Below are 19553 nucleotides of genomic sequence, written 5' to 3'. Positions count from 1 at the left end.
TTTTTCTGCCGTACTCTTTCCGTAGGATTGCTATTTTATTGTCGCCCTTCTGTTACACGGATGTACACACCGGGTGTTCAAAGGTACAATACATTCTACAACTGAGCACCACTTTCTGTAACTGAACAGGCAAAGAAATTACACTGAACATCGGCATCTGGCAGTATTTTTCGGGAAAAAAAAAAAGGTGACTAAAATGGGTTTAAATTGATTAACACTATTAAATCACATCTAATATTTGATACTACATGATTCAATACAGCTATACGATACAATTATACAAAATGTGTTAACATCAAAGAATACAACCAAAATTAAGATAGCAAACAAAACCTATATAACTTTTTTTTTTACAGGAAAATACTTTTGAAGTATGCATGTAACTGCCCATTCTTTTAAAGAAAATCTACTGCAAGCAAAGTTATCAACCTCCAGAAAAATCACACATAGCATTACTAAGCATATCCCCAAAAAGTGTACAATATGCACACTTGGAAAATACAAAATTAAAAAAATTGTAAGCAACAGGTGAGCTTCGTATTTATAAGAATGTGAAAAGAAGTCCCATTTTTAGCACTGTTGTATAAAGAATCGTCTTTTGATGCGAAGTTCATGAGTTGTCCTCCTGGCGGGACCACACTTTACAAAAACACCGTGTTTTCGAAACGAGATTACAGAGCAAGATAGAGCGTATCTTAGCAATGTCATCTTATTAAAGTTTTTTTTTTAAATTTTTACTACTTTATCAAAACATGTCCCTTAGTTGTGTAGGATTCATTTTTAAAATTCTTTCCTAGAAACAATATACAAAGGAGAGGTGTATTTATTTCCAATCATACTCCTGGAAGATGCTTCCCGAGGCCGAGAAGGTTCTTCTCTCTCGTCTTCTCACTGGTTGTTTTTGGCCTTAGCATGTGTTAAGATGTGAGATTTCAGGTTAGTCGACTGAGCAAACTTCTTATTACAACCATCGAAGGGGCACACATAGGGCCTGTCTCCGGTATGGATTCGCACGTGTGTGCGCAAATTGAAGTCCAGTGAAAAGCGTTTCCCGCAGCCTTCGAACGTGCACTGTCGGGAAAAGACCAGAGAGAACCCGCTCAGCGCCGAAGGCCAGGAGGACAAACTGCGTCTCTGACCCAGCGTCCTCCCTGCCCCGGGGAAACTTCCGAGCTGGGACCTAGAATTAGTGGGCACGGGCTCTAACTCCGTGTGAACGACTCCTAAGCCCCATGGCTCAGCTACCCCAAACTGTTTAAATACAATGAAAGAGAAACACCTCGCAAAATAGCAAGGCTCTCCCCAAGTACCATGTTAAGGTCATAGTACTTGTGCTCAAATGAACGGGAAGGTTCCCAGTGCCAAGTGTCAAGAGAACCAGGTCATAGGTACTGATTGCACTGAGAGTTTGTCCCCCTGCTCATGGGCTTCTAAAACGAGAGAAAATGTCAACTCTACTTACTCTGACAGGATAAAGCTCTAGAAGTTATCTGCCAATTGGCGAGTCAATGCTCTACTAACTGCTGAACTAAATTGAAATTAGTTTTAGGCTGGCTCTTGAGCAACGCTGTTTCTCCCGGGTGATGGGTATTACATCCGGTCTCTCCAGCACGTCACAGGCCACCCCGGGCAGGGCCAGAGCCTGGGCGCCAGGCACTGCCCGCCTGCGCTTGTGGGGGGTGGGGGAGGGGCCGGCTCTACCTGAAAGGGCTTCTCTCCAGTATGAACCAGCTGGTGCCGTTTGAGCTTTGAGCTCTCAACGAAAGCTTTGCCACACTCTGCACAGACGTGGACGCGGGGGCCGTGGGTGTGCAGGTGCTTTCTCATGGCGGAGTTATCCCTGAACATCTTTGTGCAGCCCTTCAAACAGAGAGAGAAGCTTAGTGGTTCTCACTGCAAATGGGACAAAGGAGTCAACCACTGAACAGCCTCCACTGACTTATTACAACAAAACCACCCCCGGCCCCCCATTTTATTTTTACTTAGTATTACAGTACAATTATTACATTACTTAAGACAAAAAAAACAGCTGAAAAAGGCCCTGTCATTTAATGTAACCCCCGTTTTACAGATGAGGAAACTGAGGCTTAGAGATGTCTTTAAGTAGACTTGCCCAAGGTCACACGACTAAGAGTGGGAAGCGGGGAGTAGACCCCAGCACCCTGGCTTCCAGCTGCGCCACAGCGGCCTCGCCGGGCTCCGGCCCCCCACGAAGTAACAGAAGCCCCGAGGAGGGAGCGGAGTTAAAACGACGGCAGCCCACCACTACCTTTGGTGGGCCCCACATTCTGTGCTGCGAGAATGGGCTCTCATTCTCCATCGCCTACTGTTCCCTCTTCTCTCTCTGCCTCTTTCCCCTTCTTGACAGAGAAAGAAGCAAGAGGGCCTCCAAGGATTGGCAACTACAGAAGAAATTGATCGTGTGAGACACTAGAAAAGCAGCAGGCCGTCGGTCCAGGGGCGGGGCGGGGCGGGGCGGGGCGCTCAGAGAAGCGTGTCCTGCAGTGTCTTCTGCAGCGGTTGCCCAGGGATGGCGTGGATGGGGGAACGACAGACAGCGCGACAGAGGACAGCACAAGCCAACCGGCGGACAGCGTCACAGGCAGAAGGGCGGGCAGGAAAAGCCACAGTCTGTCACCTTGACCCCTAAGGCTGAGTTTCCACTCAGAAAATGGAATTTTTAAGAAGTAGACAGAAAAGCCAGAGAGATGGCAGGCAGCTGAAGGCAGAACTGTTTTCAAACGCTTATCTATTTTTTGGCCCCAATGAATATCACTTTACGGTTCAAACTCTCCACATGAAGAGCATTAAAAAGAACAAAGAACTTGTGAGTGCACAGTCATTAGAGGTGACAAGACGAAGCTACATTTGTCCTTTTCCAATCCTTTAAAAAAAAATCTTTATTCCATTCAAGAACCCTCCCCTTTGTTTCTTCGCACCTGTGTGTAATAGTTTTATAGTCATACATCCAGCTAAGTTTGAAACTGACCCAACCCGATACCTCCAAGTATCTTTTAGGCTATCCTTTTATTTCAAAGGCTAAATCACATTTGAAAACAATTAAGGATCCCTCTAGCAACACACAATTAACAGAGTAAATTAAGAAAATTGTGAAGGAAATAATGAAGTCTTATTAGGCTTACTTTAGCAACATCCAAAATAATCTCCAAATTCCCATAATGAGTCTACGTTCCCACAAAGGTCCATGGGTGAGACACAGCCCAATGTCTTAAGATAGACTTGTTAATGATCCAAAAAGAAGAAATAAATCCCGGGCACAGTACATTCAATACATAGTAAATAACGGAAACACTGGCGCCCCGCAGCGGCCCCACTTAACAGCGTGTGAGTTTAAGTGGCCTTTACTGAGCGGCATTCACATCACAAGAGGGCGGTTCCTCACTTAATCTCAGCTGTGCAGGCAGAAATAAAAGTGCAAATTTCTCATGCTCTCTCTAGCACCTCACCAACAATCCAACACCTTCCCCTAGCGTTACTTACTTTATGAGGGCAAGCTATTGTTCTTGGAGCATCATCTTCTTTAATTTTTCTTGGCTTCATTCTTACCAAAAGAAAAAAGAGAGAGAGAGAGAGAGATTTGTAGGAGCGGGTAGACTCAACTGGCATCAATCATACAGTCCCTACAACGTTTTCCTTATGGCACAACAGCTAATACCATAAGCTTCCACGGAGGGGGAGGGGTGAGACGGCTCCCAAGCCTGAGCACCGGGGTGTGCGAAGCTCTCCTCCCACTCTCCCGGTACGAGTGCCGAGCTCCCGGCTGCCTCGGGTCAGGCAGCTAAGAGCTAGTTGGTGGGGCAGCGTAAGACAGCACTGTGATCAGTCTGTGTGACCGGAGCATCCGCTCTTTCCTGACAGCCCCCAAACCACTGAGGACCCTCCTAGTGGGGACCCTCCTAGTGGGGGTGAAGCAATGTATCCAAGAGCAGCTGCTGTGATAAAAGAGATGCAGTACAAAGAGGAGCAATGAATAGGGGAGGGTCTGAAAAACACACAACCCGATACAACCGCTAGAGTGGGGGACGCCCTGGGGCAGAACACGGGGGGGGGCTATGATACATACTGACAGAGATGATTTTTTAGGCACCGAACAGTCATTTTAAACAGAGAACCACTTATACACATGGAGGTGTAACAGCTCTGGAAGGGAACCGCTGGCGTTGGCTGCTTTGTGGAGGAGCCCCTAGGGACCAGTGGGCAGCTGGGGACACCCCATGCTCTGCACCCTGTTGAATTTTTAGCACACAACTGGTTTTTCAAATAGTAAGAGCCTTTCTTATAAAGAACACAGGTGCCTGGCTCTGCCCCAGGAGGGGGGCAGCGGGAGCCCTGGCCCACGAGCAGCCCAGCAAGCCCTGCGCGGAGCCCTGCCCGGGCCGCCTGGCGAGGGGGTTGCTTACCTACCTGCCATTGCCACTGAGCCAACATTTGGGCTTTCCGAAAACTTTCCCTACAAGTGCTCCCTACAGGTCTGTGTGTAGTGGAGGGCTGAGAAATGAAAAGTTGCTAGAAAAACTGGAAAAAAAGACTTAAATCTCTGCACAGATGTTCTCTTCGTTACTAGTTTTGCCATTTCATGCTCCCACAGGAGGGTGCGTATTTAATAAACAACCAAGCCCATGATTCCTCACAAGAGCTACTTTACCACCACTCCTTTATTACAGGTTTCTATGGGCATCTTTGTTACTAGGCCCCAACATCCTTCTTCCCCCTGAGCTGGGGACAAGGACTGCCTGGCGTTTCTTACCTTAAAAACCTGAACTCATGAAGTCACCTAGCCAAACGTCCGTGCCCTGGAGGAGCACGGGCAAGACGATGTATCTGGCAACTGTAACGTATCTCTAAGGAACGGGTTCAAAACTGTACAAACGCCCCATCTCACAGGACAGCATTTGCAGTGCGCCGTCCTGCCTCACGCCCACCCTGCGGGCCCTGCACTTCCGAGGGTCACCACGTGAGGTAGCAAATACGAGGTGCCTGCTGTGTGCAGGGCTCTGAAGGGGCAGCCTCTGTTACCTTAACCACCACTCAATCCTGGGGTTTGGGTTTGAGTTCACAAAACTGGGTAGGACAAAAATTTGGTGCCACTGTGCCGCCTGGACATTGCATCACAGATTGAAAAGCTACACTAATTCCTACGAAAGGGTTCTACTCCAAATGTTAATTAGAAAGAGTGTATTAACAACTAAGCTCCAGTCTTCCCAGTTGAGAGTGTTTGCTCTTTGCCGACCCCACTGACACGCCCTTTGTCTCTGCTGTGGAGGCGGCCACAGGCCTGCGCTGCGCACCTGAGCTCAAGAATGGTACTCACCTAAAAGAGTCCATCGCAGGGCATGCAAATCCTCTCGATGGGCCCATGTCTAAGAACGCCCACTGGCCTGGCACAGAAGTCGTACAGACCGCCGCTGCCCCGCCCACCCAGCTCGGTGCGGTGCCGAGGCGGGGACGGGGGCCCTGTGCGGCGGGGCCACGGCAGCCCAGCTGCGTTCCCACGCCCATCTGCTTTCTCACAGCATTCCCAGGGATTTCATTTTTAAAAAACGTGTTTTTTATCATGGAAAACTTCAAATATACACAAAAGAGAATAGTGCCTTACCACATATCAGTTACCCAACTCCCCAACTCTTAATTTTTTTAAAATGTTGTTATTGAGCGCTATTTTTCTTAAACGTCGTTTTCCAAACATGTGCTAGCATTTAGCTATGTAACTAATTTTAGAACGGCGTTTAGAATGCATTTGGACAGCGAGGGAGCGGAAGGGACTGCGGCCGCACTGAAGCCCCTTGGCAGATGGGCCCGGCTCCCTGCGGGGCGGCACCTTTTACACTGTATCCCAGGGCAAACCCTGGGCAAGGATCACTTCCCAAAGAAGAATACTTCTGTTTTGTGAATAAAGACTAAAATCTTCGTGGCACCAACTGACACGTAACTTGCAAAAAAAAAAAAAGTATACGTCTGAAATCCAGAAATTGTGACACAGATCGCGACCGCATGCTGCTACTCTGAATGTCCCCCTGACCTGCCCGAACCGGCTGGGAGCGCCCAAGGCAGGAACGCCCAGGGACTGCGAAGCTTCACAAAGATCTTCTCACCCGGAGACGACAAGGACGACAGCAGAGCCACTACGAATGAGACAGAATGGGATGTGGGACGTGATGCTGACCGACTGACCAGCTGCAGGACCTTGAGCAAATTACTTAACGTCTCAGCCTCAGTTTCTTACTCTGTAAAAAGGTATAACACTACCTGCTTTGGAGCCTGAACATTAAAAGGGGCGGCACACATTCAACTCCGGAAACGAGAGCCATCATTACCCCCAGCTGTGCGTTAAATGGGCCAAGCTAAAAATGAGTTCATTCCTTTAAAAAAAAAAAAAAAAAAAAGCCAGTTACACTTAACACCCAGGAGGTCCTGGTGCTCCGAACCACCCTGTTCAACTACAGGTGGTGAGGCTGGAGACAGACACAGGCAAAGCAAAAGGCCTCCCTGACGCGTCAGGGATTACAGAGGAGCCAGGCCCCAACACGAGAAGTTCCCCGACCACCTAAAAATGGAAAGCCTGCTGCCTGGGGCATGGCTGGTGTCGCACCGCCTCGGCCTGTGTCTGTGCAGGAAGGCGGGGCCTCAGCTGGACCCCAGGCTGAACGCTGCAGGAAGCTCCTAGCACAACCCCCTGCAGGCACTGTGGAAACCAGAAGTTCCAGCCAAGTGAGATCTGCAACCTTCCAGAACCTGAGGCGAAACATTTCTGAAGCAAGTGATTGTTGAATGAAAACAAGACTCTTCCCAGCAAAAGCTTAGTGGCACTCAGACTGAAACCACCAAGGGGGACCTGTGCTGATGGGACAGAAGCCCCTGTGTCACACAGCTGGCATTTGCAATCGGGGCAGAGAACTGTGCAAAGAATAAGGCTGCCTTAGGCCAGCAAACGAGGCCACGCTGGGTAGGGGAGCTGTCTCCCCAGCAGCAGTGCAAGGTCACAGGAAGGGGCTTCCGACGCCAGGTCACCTCCCATCTTTGTGTTAACCCTGTGGTTAAGGCCTCCGGGTGGGCGGTGAACAATTGGGAGTCACCTTCGGACTGACTCAAACACTTGTCATACTTTAGTTAATGAAAAATGCTCAAAAGCTGTCAACTTAGTCAGGAAGTGGCATTTACCAGCTCCGCTCACCCTTTTTGAAATCTTTACTAAAAAGGCATTTCAGGAAAAAACACCCCCCCCCCCCCCCCCCGCCCCGTCCCACCTCCTAAACACCACGACTTTCAAATCTAAGTCATTATCTCTCCTACTTGCCCGCTCACTAACGGGTTTCCTGGGCAGTCAGAGCCAGAGTGCAGGGGCCTGGAACACCCTGGAGGCCGCTGCAGTCCAGCCCGGAACCCCAAAAACCCGGCACGAGGAGAGGGAAGAGCAGCTCCCACACCCGCTGAGGCAGACTGCCGACTTCCTAGAGGGGCCGCGGGAGGGCGGAGGCCAGCAGAGAAGTTCTGCGGGCCTTTGCAAGCAGAGCGGTGGGCTCTGGCCCCCGGCAGTGTGAGAGTCGGTGCCTTCAGCTCTCAGAGCCTCAGCCACCCACCCACTCTGAGGCCTCTGGGAAATCCTGGTCAGCTGTTGCTCCACACATTCTCAAAGCGTGAGGACCTAGCAAAGCAGGGTGCTCCAGGCTCTACCACTCACCGCCACTCCGTCCAGTTAAGAGCTTTTTGGTTAGTTTTTACATGATCTTTTCAGGGTGCCTTGGGAAACAGGACGAGAATGGGCTCACCCTCTACCTTTCCTTTGTGCACTGTCAGGATGAGTTAAGAGCTCACTCCATTCTCTGCACAAATGCGTTCTCCACCAGGTTGATCGTAATTAACGGAAAACAAGCACACACCAGATTCCGGTGATATAGGAACATTCCTTACGGTAAAATGTACTGCGTAACTGCGTGCCAGGGTTGCAGCTCTTGCTCCCCAAGTCCAGCAGGGCAGCTGCAATGCCCGCAGTGCCCTCCCTACAGCCAGTCAAGGGGGCTCGCTCACCAGGCACTGTCAACACTGTGTCCCTTGTCCTGCCCCTAGGGGACGTTCTGACGATCTGTGTTTGTGGAAGACTCTTTCCCGTCCCACCAAGGTCTTCCTCCCCCATTCTGTCCACCACTGAATGGAGGGGATGTTCCTGGCAGACACTCTCACAACCCACTGAGACTTCCTTTACTAACCGGAACAAGTTTTCCAGACTCTTGCACAGCTGTCGTCTTGGTTTTCTTTTCACTGTATTTTTTTTTTAATTTATTGATTTTACACTGGATCTTAACCAAAAGGCCAAGAAGCGAGTTTAATTTATTGATTTTAGAGAGAGAGGAAAGGAGAGAGGGGGGAGGGAAAGAAACACTGACTTGCTGTTTTACGCATTCATGCATTCACTGGTCGATTCTTGTGTGCACCCTCACCAGGGACCAAACCTGCAGCCCTGGCGTACTGGAGCAAAGCTCCAACGAACTGAGCTAAAGTCCAGGGCTTCACTGTGTTCTTTAAAAAGCCTTCCTTTGAGATTCACTCTCATTTTACTGAAATATATCCTCAAGGAATCTCCTCAGAAAGCATGCATTCAACGTTAAGACAAATCTTGTATTTGATTGATAGCTTTGCTGGATTAAGAATTCAATGTTTGGCCCTGACTGGTGTGGCTCAGTAGGCTGGGCATCGTCCCACAAACCTAAAGGTCGCTGGTTCAATTCTCAGCCAGGGAACATGCCCAGGTTGGGGGCCAGGTCCCCAAACGGGGCAGGTGGGAGGCAACGGTTCTCACACATTGATATTTCTGCCCCTCCTTTCCCTCTCTCTAAAAATAAATAAATAAAAATCTTTAAAAAAAATAAAGAAAGACAGAAAGACAGAAAAAGAGAAAGAATTCCATGACTGGCCCTGACCTATGTGACTCAGTTGGCTGGGCGTCATCCTGCAGAGTGAAAGGTCGTCAGCTGCATTCCCGGTCAGGGCACATTCCTGGGCTGTGGGTTCTGTCCCTGGTCAGTGTATGTGCAAGAAGCAACAAATCAATGTTCTCTCTTTCTCCCCTCTCCCTTCCCTTCTCTCTTTAAAGAAAAAATTATTTATAATTTTTACTCAGAAACCTTAAAACACTGCTCCACTGTCTGATTATCATTGCTGTTGAAAAAGTCTCTTTTCAGGTCTACAAACCTTCTTTTGCGGGTGACCTATTCTTTCTCCCTTGTACCTGAATGACCCCCCTGGCTCTGTCGCTGGTCCCTCTTACCCTCTGAATACAAGGGCTTCCCCAGAACTTTCAGCAGGTCTCCCCTCCAAAACCGCCCCCGGGAGCAGATCCCCCTAACGCGGCTGAGCTCTCAGCCTGTCACCAGATGACTCTAGCCCTGACTTCCCGAAACCCCCGTGAGACCGGAGCGGTGCTTCATTAGCATCTGAAGCCACCTGCTGCCTCCCCGAAGCCCAGGCCAGCACCCTCTCCCCACTTCCATCACCCGAGGAGCACGGCTCTGAACCACCCTTCCGCCACCTGCGGTGCCACCGACTGCTCTGCGTGTGGTGGATGGGGCTGTGCGCGGCGCGCTCCGGCCCTTCCAGCGTGCGGCCCGCCATGGACACCACCTCCCGTCAGAGCCCAGAGCACGGCGCTCAGCGCTGCACGGCCCAACAGCTTCCCCTGGCCCCTGTGTCCCATCACGTTTACCCCTGGGGTCCAGCCCCGGTCACATCCTCACTACAGTCTGGAGACACAGGAGGAGGTGGCTGACTTGAAGAATACATGACAACAGTGAGCTCTAGGCAGGATATACGGCCCGTTTTGCCCCCAATCCCCAATCTCCTTGATGGCTAAGGAGCCTACAGATCCCACCTGCATTTGTACTGGGGGAGGCAGTGGTGCTAATATTTGATACCTAGGCCTGTATTTAAATTATGAACAGCAGTAACACTGAAACGCACTGTATTCAACAAAAGGGTCGTGAGTATTTTCGAACTAGCTTCACCTGAAAGGAGGACAGGGCTGGAGCCCCGCCTTTGATAAAACACAGTGGATTCATAAACTCATCTGACATGTGGGAAACGGAGGCTCCAGACGGCAAGGGTTTGCCCACCTGGTTCTCAGCAGGGCTGGGAGGGCACACCAGGACGCCCCAGGACCCCCGGCTCTTTCTTACTCCACTCTGCTCTCAGGAGCAAGGAAAAGGTGCCCCGCTCTGTTCTTGGACGACAGTGTAAGATCACACAGCTTCCTCCCCGCCCGGCCCTCACCTAAACCTCCTGGGCCGTTACAGGCCCCAGCCAACCACGGACTGGGAGGAGGAGGCCTCTCCCCCAGGGCTTGCTAGTTCATTTCATTTTAGTTTACTCATGGGTTTTCTCACACCCTCATAAAACTGCCAAACAGGCCCTGGCGGGGGGCTTGGTTGGTTGGCATGTTGATCCCTACACCCAAAGGTGCAGGTTCGATGTCCAACTCAAGGCACATACGGGGGCGGGGGGGGGGGCGCATATGGGAGGTAACCAATTAATGCTTCTCTCTCACATCGATGGTTCTGTCTGTCCTCCTCTCTCTCTAAAATCGGTAATCCTATCCACGGTGAGGATTAAAGAGAATTTTTTTTTGCCAAACACTACTGGAAAATAAATAACGTAAAAGGGACAGATGCCCTGGATGGTGTGGTTCTCCTGGTGGGAACACCATCCCATAAACAGAAAGGTAGCGGTTCGATCCCTGGTTGGAGTGCGCAGAGTGGGGAAGAGGGAGGGGCAACCGAGCAATGTTTCTCTCCCCTTCTCCCTTCCCCTCCTCTCTAGAATCAACATACCTTCTGATGAGAATCAAAAAGGGGGGGGGGGGGCAGAGGGCAGAGTGGGCTCAGACTGTCCTGATCGCTCCCTTGGGACAGTCACTGGGGTCCTCACCGTGACTCTTTCTTTCCCTGTCACGCGAGCTTAAATTAACAAGGTGCTGGGGTGTCTTCGGTACCACACCACCGTGTGAGCGGGCGACCCCCCCCCGCCCGTGGCCGGCCCCACAAACAGCACACAGCGCCAGGCCCCCTGCGGCGCGGCCCAGGCCGGCTCTTCGCGTCACGCCTGCACCAGCAGGCCAGGGGCGGTGCCAAGATAGCCACTTCCAAACAAGTCACATGCGATTTATTTATTCCCAAGCAATGTCATTTATGGAATTAAAGAGTATTTACAAATTTACTTCATCTTACTGTCTTCAAGAATCTAAGATGGTGATACAGTAATAGCACAGTTACTACTAAAAAGAAAACCACCTACTTTTCTTTTCAAAAATTTCCCTAGAGCAGGAACACAAACCACCACTGACTCAGGCACACAAATACGCAGCTGGCAACACTCAAGGACGGTTAAGAGAGAGTTCTTGTAACTTACCTAGCAAATTCTGCCAGCTGCTTGGGGTCTGAGAGGTCAATGCCAGGTATCCCTCCAGGAGGAAGTTTCTTCCCTGTCATATACTCTGAATAATCAGGAGGTGAGTTCTCGCCAATGATCTGTTCTTCAACCACCGTCTCATGGTCAATATCTTTCTTTTCATCTGAAGCACATCAAAAGATGATCTTAGCTGAGTAAAATGTCCATGTGGATAAATACATTTTAAAACCTTTAAAAAGTGGTTTCAATTAGCAGCTTCTTAAACGGGCAGTCGAGCTGCACGTCAGTTTCTGAAGCACCCGTCTTTCTCCTCGACCTTTCCGAGTCCTGCTCCTGCGGGAAGGCCAGCGGCCTCTCGGACGCCAAGCCCAGCGGGTCTCTCCCCGAGAGCGCCTCCCCAGGCCACGGGCGGCTCCCCGCTCCTGTCCCCGCCTGGTCCCACCAGCTTCTGCGTCCGGCTTCTCCTCAGCTTCCCGCTCCTCCTCCGACCACCTCCCCGAGTGCTGCTTTTTGTCCGCCGCGCACACTTCCTGTTAACTGCCAACCCCTGAGCCGCTGACTCCAGTCTCGCTCACAGCCTTTGCCTTAGGCAGGCGCCTGCCTCCCCTCCAGCCTCCTCACTCTGCCCTCGCTCTGCTCCAGCCTCGGCTCGTGGCCCTAACCTCCCGGCTCTACTCACGCACCTCGCGCACCTCGCGTCGACGTGTAACTGCAGCTGGGGGATACCTGTTGGCCTCTCCCACCGGACTGCCCGCACCACAAGGAGGGGGTGCCAAGCAGTCCTGATCCCCATGGATCCCCAGGGCCCCGGTCCAAGTCTGCACACAGCTGGCCCTCAGCAGGTCCGTGTGTGAGGAGCGCAGGACAGCTCTTCGATCAAGAGGGCAGCACAGGTAAACACGGACCGCCTCCTCTCACAGCCACATCCAAATCACAGCCGAGATACAGAACCACCATCACTCAGAACAGACAGAAATCGAGTTGAATGAAGTCTGACGACTGCGGAAGTAAAGAATACACATCCACTCACACAGGTAGGAGGGGCTGAGATGAGGAACAGGCTGGTCTCCAACCCATGTGAGGCGGATAAAAATTCAGGAGGGATATTTCAGGAGTGAGGGGTCCCAGCCCCACACCAGGCCCCCCGGCCCAGGGTTCCAGTGCCAGGAAGTTAAGTTCCACAATTCCTGGCTGCAAAAACCAGCGGAGGTTGAGTCAGCGGAAAAAACTGCTGGGACCCCAAGCGGTTTCCTTAAAGAACCCACACATGGACTCACCTACTCAGACTCACTCCCTCTGAGCTCCAGCACTAGAGTAGCAGCTTGAAAGCCACCAGTGGCACACGGGGAGGAACTGAAGTGTCCGGCATCAAGGCGAGAGCTGGGGGACAGTTTCTCCCAGACAGAAAGGCAGGCAGCCACTCTCCCTTTTCCGACCCTCCCCACACAGAGCCACGGGGTCGGGGGTAGGGACAGGGGTGCCATATCTGAGACTCCATCAACCTGGCTAACACTGTTTGGCCCTCCCTGGAGACCCTAAGACTCCAGTCCCACCCAACTTGGACCCACCCAATTTACAGGCCCACCCAAGCTATTAACCATGACTTTTCCACACGAATGGCTGGCCTTGGCTCTTGCTTCAGAACTTCCCACGTCCTATCAAACAATCAACAGCTGGCCTCAGTGAGCCCTGGCACTAATAGCAGGCAGCCTACATTCAGTTTGGCTTCGCTGGGAATCTCTGAGCCCAGCACAAGCAGCAGCCATCCCGACTGCTTATAGCTCAGGTGGGGTGGCCCCAGGCAGAACACAGGTGGCGGATGACCCTGGCTGCACCACCCGAGACGCCCTAGAGCCAGCACACCCAGCGGACAGCTACAGACCACGCCGGAGCACCACCACCCTGCCCCGCACAGCTGGTCCTCCAGGGAGGGCGGAGGTTGGTGCTTGGCGGTCACAGCCAGTCCTTGCAGCTGACTGGCCTGGGTGAGTCCCTCCCATTCACCTGCCAACAGCCACCAAGGCTCAATTACAAGAGGTGGGGGTACTCAGCTCACACAAGGGGTGTACCTCAAGTACCCAGCTTGGGTGACAGAGAGGCTGTGCCACTAGACCCTAAAGGACACCTACTACATTAGGCTACACTACCAAGACATGGAGTCAAAGCAGCTCTACCTAATACATAGAAACAAACACAGAGCCCTGGCCCGTGTTGCTCAGTGGGTTGATCACTGACCTGTGAACTGCAGGGGGCTGTTGGTTCGGTTCCCAGTAGGGGCACATGCCTGGGTTTCAGGCCAGGTCCCCAGATGAGGACATGCAGGAGGCAAGGGATCAAGGTTTTTTTCACACAATGATGTTTCTCTCCTTCTTTCTTCCTTCCTTCCTCTCTAAAAATAGTATTAAAGTCTTCTTAAGAAAGAAAAAAAGAAACAGAGAGGCTGCCAAAATAAGGATATGAAAATTGCCCAAATGAGAGAACAGATCAAAACTCCAGAAAAAGAACTAAACAAAATGGAGATAAGCTAACAGGTGCAGAGTTCAAAACACTGGTTATAAGGATGCTCAAGGAACTTGGTGAGGACCTCAGCACCATAAAAAAGACCCGGTCAGAAAAAGGATGCACGAATTGAAATAAAGAACAATTTACAGTGAAACAACAGTAAAGTGAATGAAGCCAAGAATCAAATCAATGATTTGGAACATAAAAAAGCAATCAGAACAAGAAGAAGAAAAAAGAATCCAAAAAAATCCAAGGATAGTGTAAGGAGGCTCTGGGACAACTTCAAGAGGTCCAACATTCGCATCACAGGGGCGCCAAAAGGAGGAGAGACAGAGCAAGAAACTGGAAATCTAATTGAAAAAATAGTGAAAGCAGGAGCTCCAGTGGCGCAATTGGTTAGCGTGCGGTACTTATACAAAAAAATAGTGAAAGAAAACTTCCCTACTTTGGGGAAGGAAATAGACATGCAAGTCCAGGAAGCACAGAGAATCCCAAACAAGACAGATGCAAAGAGGCCCACTCCAAGTCACATCGTAATTAAAGATTAAAGGTTAAAGATAAAGAGAGAATCTTAAAAGCAAGAGCAAAGAAGTTAGTTACCTACAGAGGAGTTCCCATAAGACTGTCAGGTGATTTCTGAAAAGAAACTGTGCAGGCCAGAAGGGATTGGTAAGGAAAAGTCAAAGTGATGAAAAGCAAGGACCTACTCTACGCAACTCTACTGCTGTACACAACAAAGCTGCCATTTAGAATCTGGGACAGGAAAAAGGTAAAGGAGTTAGTTCATCATCACCAAACCATTATTATATGAAATGTTAAAGGGACTTATTAAAAAAAAGATCATCAAAACTATGAACTATAAAACATATCTATCAACAACTGAATCTAAAAAAAAAACAACTAAAATAAGAACAGAGACAGAATCATGGATACAGAGCGTTTGAAGGAGAGTAGGGTGCAGGGTAAAGGGAAGCAAAGCAGGAAAACCTGGGATAACTAATAGCATAATCAATAAAATATAGTGTAAAAAAAGAGTGTAGGACACCCCTAACTCTTGTTTTACCATCATTTCAAACCCAACAGGTCACTGAAAAGGAACACCGACCCCATAACTAATCTCCAGTAGTGCGGACACCAAGCTCTACTGACCATTCAGGGTCTCTCTGCCCACTGCCATCAGCTGAGTGCTGACTATCATTTCAAGCCTAAAATGGCTGCGGGAAGGGAAAGTTCTTCACTAATCTTTACCATTGCATTCTCTAGTGATGTTATAAAGCAGTCGTCCCCAACCTTTTTGGCACTAGGGACCGGTTTCCTGGAAGACAATTTTTCCAGAGACCAGGGTGGGGTTGGGGGGATGGCTTTATAGCCTGCCGCCCAATGCAGCTTCATTGTCACTTGCCACTTACTGATAAGGTGTTGCTATGAGTATGCAAGCAATTGATGTATTACGGTTTCCGTGCAGTCAAACCTCTCTGCTGATGAGAATCTGCATTTGCAGCCGCCCCCAGGGCCAGCATCACCACCCCAGCTCCACCTCCTATCGCCAGGCGTTGGATTCTCATGAGGAGCAGCAACCCAGCGTCCTATGAGAGCCCAATGCCACCACTGGTCTGACGGGAGGCGGAGCTCAGGAGGTGATGTGAGTGATGCGGAGCTGTAAATACAGATGAAGCTTTACCCACCTGCCCACTGCTCACGTCCTGCTGTGTCACTCAGTACCCATACGTACCCATACCGGTCCGTAGCACAGGCACTGGGGATTGGGGACCCCTGCTATAGAGGATAAACTGACACAGAAAATACAGCTGACAGACTCTCAGCACACGTTCCGCGGTGGCACCCAGCCTTAACAGAGGTGTAAATCACTCCAACTGGGCGCTCTGGGCCCTGTGCTGTTCGGTCCCATCTGAACACATCCAGTCTCCCCCGTGTTTCTCCTGTGCGCGTGCCCTCCGCACCTCAACCAGCCATTTTTCTCTTAGGTGAATCCACAAACGTCTAGCAAGAGACAGTCCACACGCACAAGCTGCCCCCGTACCCAAGTCCAGCCTGCCCCCAGAGCCTTGCTCAGATTCCCCAACAGCTTGGTGGGCCTATCGCTCTCGCCTCCAGTTCTTACCTCTTCTTTCAACTCCTAGGTTGCTTACCGCTAATTGCTAAGTCTAGGAGTTTGGCTTTCTGCCAAACTCTGAATCCTGCTGCTGTGAATTTTTGTTCATCTCGCCTCTTAAACTGGATGGAAGGGCCCAGAGGCCAAAACCAGCCTTTACAACTCTGGTGCCCAAAGAAGAAAACAAACACTCCTAAAGTTCAATGCTAACTGAAATGTTCTCCTTCTCCATCAAATTGTTTCACAAAGCGCAGGAACACTAGGACTTTCAGAAATGAAAGCTGGCTTGCTCAACTCTCACCTTGCATTATTACCTTGTCCAGTGTTAAAGCCCATAGCCAAAAACCAAACCACACCAAACCCTGAAATTAAGTCACTAACAAAAATACTGCACAAAGCTGCCCTGGAGAACGTGGCCCAGTGGATTAAAGATCGACCTGCAAACTGAAGGTCACTGGTTTGACTCCCAGTTGGGACATGTGCCTGGGTTGCAGGCCAGGTCCCCAACTAGGGACATGCGAGAGCCAACTGATCAATGTTTCTTTCCCTCTTTCTCCCTTCCCCATCTGTGAAAGTAAATAAATAAAATCTTAAAAAAAAAAACCCACAAAGCAACCTCCCCCGCCAAAAACTGCACAAAGCTGTATAGTACCCGCTCTATGACACCAGAAGTTTGAGGGCAAGATATAGACAGAACATAGGTTCATTGGATTCAAGTTCAATCCGTCTCAGCAATGAAAAGCACAGAATATAGCGTTTTTAAACTTTAAATGCCTCTCTTCTCCCACAATTCTCCATTCTGGAACTCCTGCAGGTCATCGCAAGGAATCCTAGAATACAGCAGTAGCTGACGTTTCACTGACTGTTTGCATGCAAGCTCTATTTTAATCGCTACATGTATCACCCTCTGAAATGGGAACATTAGCAACTGCATCTCACAGAGGAGGACACAGAGCAGGTAAGAAACTTGCTCGGAGTTAACTAGTTGGAGGCAGATGTGAACTCACGAAGTCTAAGACCTGTGTGCTTAACAGTTAACCTCAGCTGCTGCTTGTTTGGAACTAGAAAGAACTAGATACTATCTCCCAGGTTCCGTTTACTGATAAAGAATATCCACACATGGATGAAAGGGCCTAAGGAAAAAACAGCTGGGTGTATTAATAGGAAAGTCCAGGGAACGTCACTGATAGTACGTCACAAGGCTGGGACTCTGCACTACGACCAGACTCTTCCCTTTCTTTTCTCAGGCCACGGCAACCCTCTCACTTCCTCTCCCCGCAGTGCAGCGCCACTGCTCCTGGGCACCAACTTCCAAGCGGCACAGGAGAACGCCGTGCGCAGGGAAGTTGCTTTCCTCCATGGATGCTTCCTGTTTCTGACAGGGGAATGACACCGAGGCTGAGAAGCACTGCTGCTCCGGCCGAGCCCTATGAGAGCATGTCGCGAGCGTGCCGGGGCAGAGCACTGCTGGCCTCCAGGCATGGAGGGACCGCAGACCTAATCATCCCTCATGTTAGTCCAGCACAGGAGTAATAAGCAAGGGCCCCCTGTGCGGCGGGCAGTGCCCGAGGCCCCAGCAACAGCTGGGAGTGACGTCTCTGCCTCAGTTCTCAAGGTCAGCGCGCCAGCCTATTCCGTTCCATGTGAGGGCCCTCTTCCTGCTTTGTAGACAGATGCCCACTTGCTGTGCCACATACACTGAATCTGCCTCTTACAAAGGTACGAATCCCACTCACCAGGGCCCCCCAGGACCCCCTCTGAAACCACTGCACTGGGGTAAGGGCTTTGCTATATGACTTTTGGGGTGACACAAACAGAAGTCAGGTGAGGAAATACTTTAAGGCTCAGTTCTTAGTTTCAAAATTCAAGATCGAGCACCCAGGGGGACAGTCATTATGATTAAAAAATTAGAATATAAAACAGGAAAGACATAAGCCTAAAGTAGAGGCTGGCAAGATTTATACTCTGCGAGTGCGGCCAGGAGGTCAAACTCAGCCTGTTCCACCGCCCTCCATTCTCATTGTTTCCTTTTCATTCTTTTTTACCTTAATTTTGGTAAATAACATTAACATAATATTTATCATTTTAACCTTCTGTAAATGTGTAATTCAGTGGCATTAAGTACATTCACAACATTGTGTAACTATCACCACTATCTATACCCAAAACTTCATTACCCCAGCAGAAACTTGGTCCCCCTTAAAAATAACCCCTCACCCCCCTACACCCCTCCTCCAGAGACCAGCGAAGGGGCCTGGGCAGCGCCTCAAATGTGAGGACGGGGCAGAAAAAACCACCATGGCCCCCTTAGTGTCAGAAGCAGTAAACAGAGTCCCTTACTGGGGTGGCCCTTATTCAAGAACTTTCAGATAGATCCTGAGAATGAGACCTTTAGAATATTAAAAGTGGTAAACACAATAAATCAATCTAATATGCTGAGGAGCGGGGGGGGACACCTTCCTTCTCCAGTCTCAGGTAAGTTCTGTTCTACTGTTTGTTTCCATTAATTTGCCTACTCTAGGTACCTTTTTATAGGAGGAATCATACGGTATTTGTCTTTTTGTGCCTGGCTTGTTTCACCGAGCATAATGTTTTCAAGGTCTATCCGTGTTGCAGCACATACGAAAATTGCATTCTTTTTCATGCCTACTTAATATTCCCGTACGGGCACACCACAATTCATGTATTCATTCATCTACTGATGGGCATTTGGGTTGTTTCCATTTTTTAGCTGTGAATGATGTTGCTATGAATAATGGTAAGCAGATATGCCAATATTTTTACAAATGAAGTTTTATTGGGCCCTGGTTGGGGTGGCTCAGTGGATTGAGTGTGGCCCACAAACCAAAGAGTCACTCGTTCAAAACCGTGTCTGGGGCACCGGCCTGGGTTGTGGGCCAGGTCCCTGGTAGGGGGTGCTCGAGAGGCAACCACACATTGATGTTTCTCTCCCTGTCTTTCTCCCTCCCTTCCCCTAAAAACTTAAAAAAAAAAAAAGGTTATTGGAACAGAGCCATGCTCATTTGTTTACATACCATCTATGGCTGCTTTCCAGCTACAATGACACACTGAATTGACAGATTGCAGGACTTTCAAAGCCTAAAATGTCACTACCAAGCCCTTTTACAGAAAGTTTTGCTGACCTTTGATCTATATGATGAGATTTCAATTTGAGAAAATGGGATCATAGTGGAAAGTCTTCTATTTGAAACAAGGAACAGTTTTTGACAGTGAGATTACTATACAACAGGGTTTACTACCAAAACAGACATTTATCAGCAAGTCTTCAAAACAGGTGAGACTCAGGCTTTATTCTGCAGGAGGAATAGACACAGCTGGGTAAGAAGTGAGATTTTGCCGGGGGGGGGGGGGGGGGGCCAACGGCGGTGACACAGGGTGTCTGAGTTTCTGGCTTCCAGTGCTTGGAGGCCGGTGCTGTCACTGCTGATGTGGAAGATATTGGGGGAAGAGACGCTGTGCAGGAGCTAGCGTGGAGTTGCAGAGGGATCTGTGTGACATCTAG

At 49.8% G+C, this 19553-nt stretch overlaps 1 protein-coding gene across 2 annotated transcripts in view; it reads right to left on the bottom strand.

Moving 5' to 3' along the window:
- YY1 (YY1 transcription factor) overlaps positions 1-19553 on the bottom strand; it is a 29649-nt gene continuing 10096 nt past the window's right edge. The window contains exons 2-5 of one of the 2 annotated variants that reach the window (XM_054567716.1): positions 11416-11578; positions 3502-3562; positions 1702-1860; positions 1-1071 (exon numbers count right to left, since the gene is read on the bottom strand). In XM_054567716.1, coding sequence (XP_054423691.1) covers positions 889-1071; positions 1702-1860; positions 3502-3562; positions 11416-11578 — 566 coding nt within the window. In that variant the 3' untranslated portion in view covers positions 1-888. The remainder of the gene's footprint in view (positions 1072-1701; positions 1861-3501; positions 3563-11415; positions 11579-19553) is intronic. The other variant, XM_054567717.1, reaches the window with a different exon arrangement.

This window comes from Pteronotus mesoamericanus, unplaced genomic scaffold (genome assembly GCF_021234165.1).
Source record: "Pteronotus mesoamericanus isolate MK-2021 breed Mesoamerican mustached bat unplaced genomic scaffold, CSHL_Meso_final contig_192, whole genome shotgun sequence".
NCBI classification, from domain to species: domain Eukaryota; kingdom Metazoa; phylum Chordata; class Mammalia; order Chiroptera; family Mormoopidae; genus Pteronotus; species Pteronotus mesoamericanus.
This window is presented reverse-complemented; position numbering and strand designations above follow the sequence as displayed.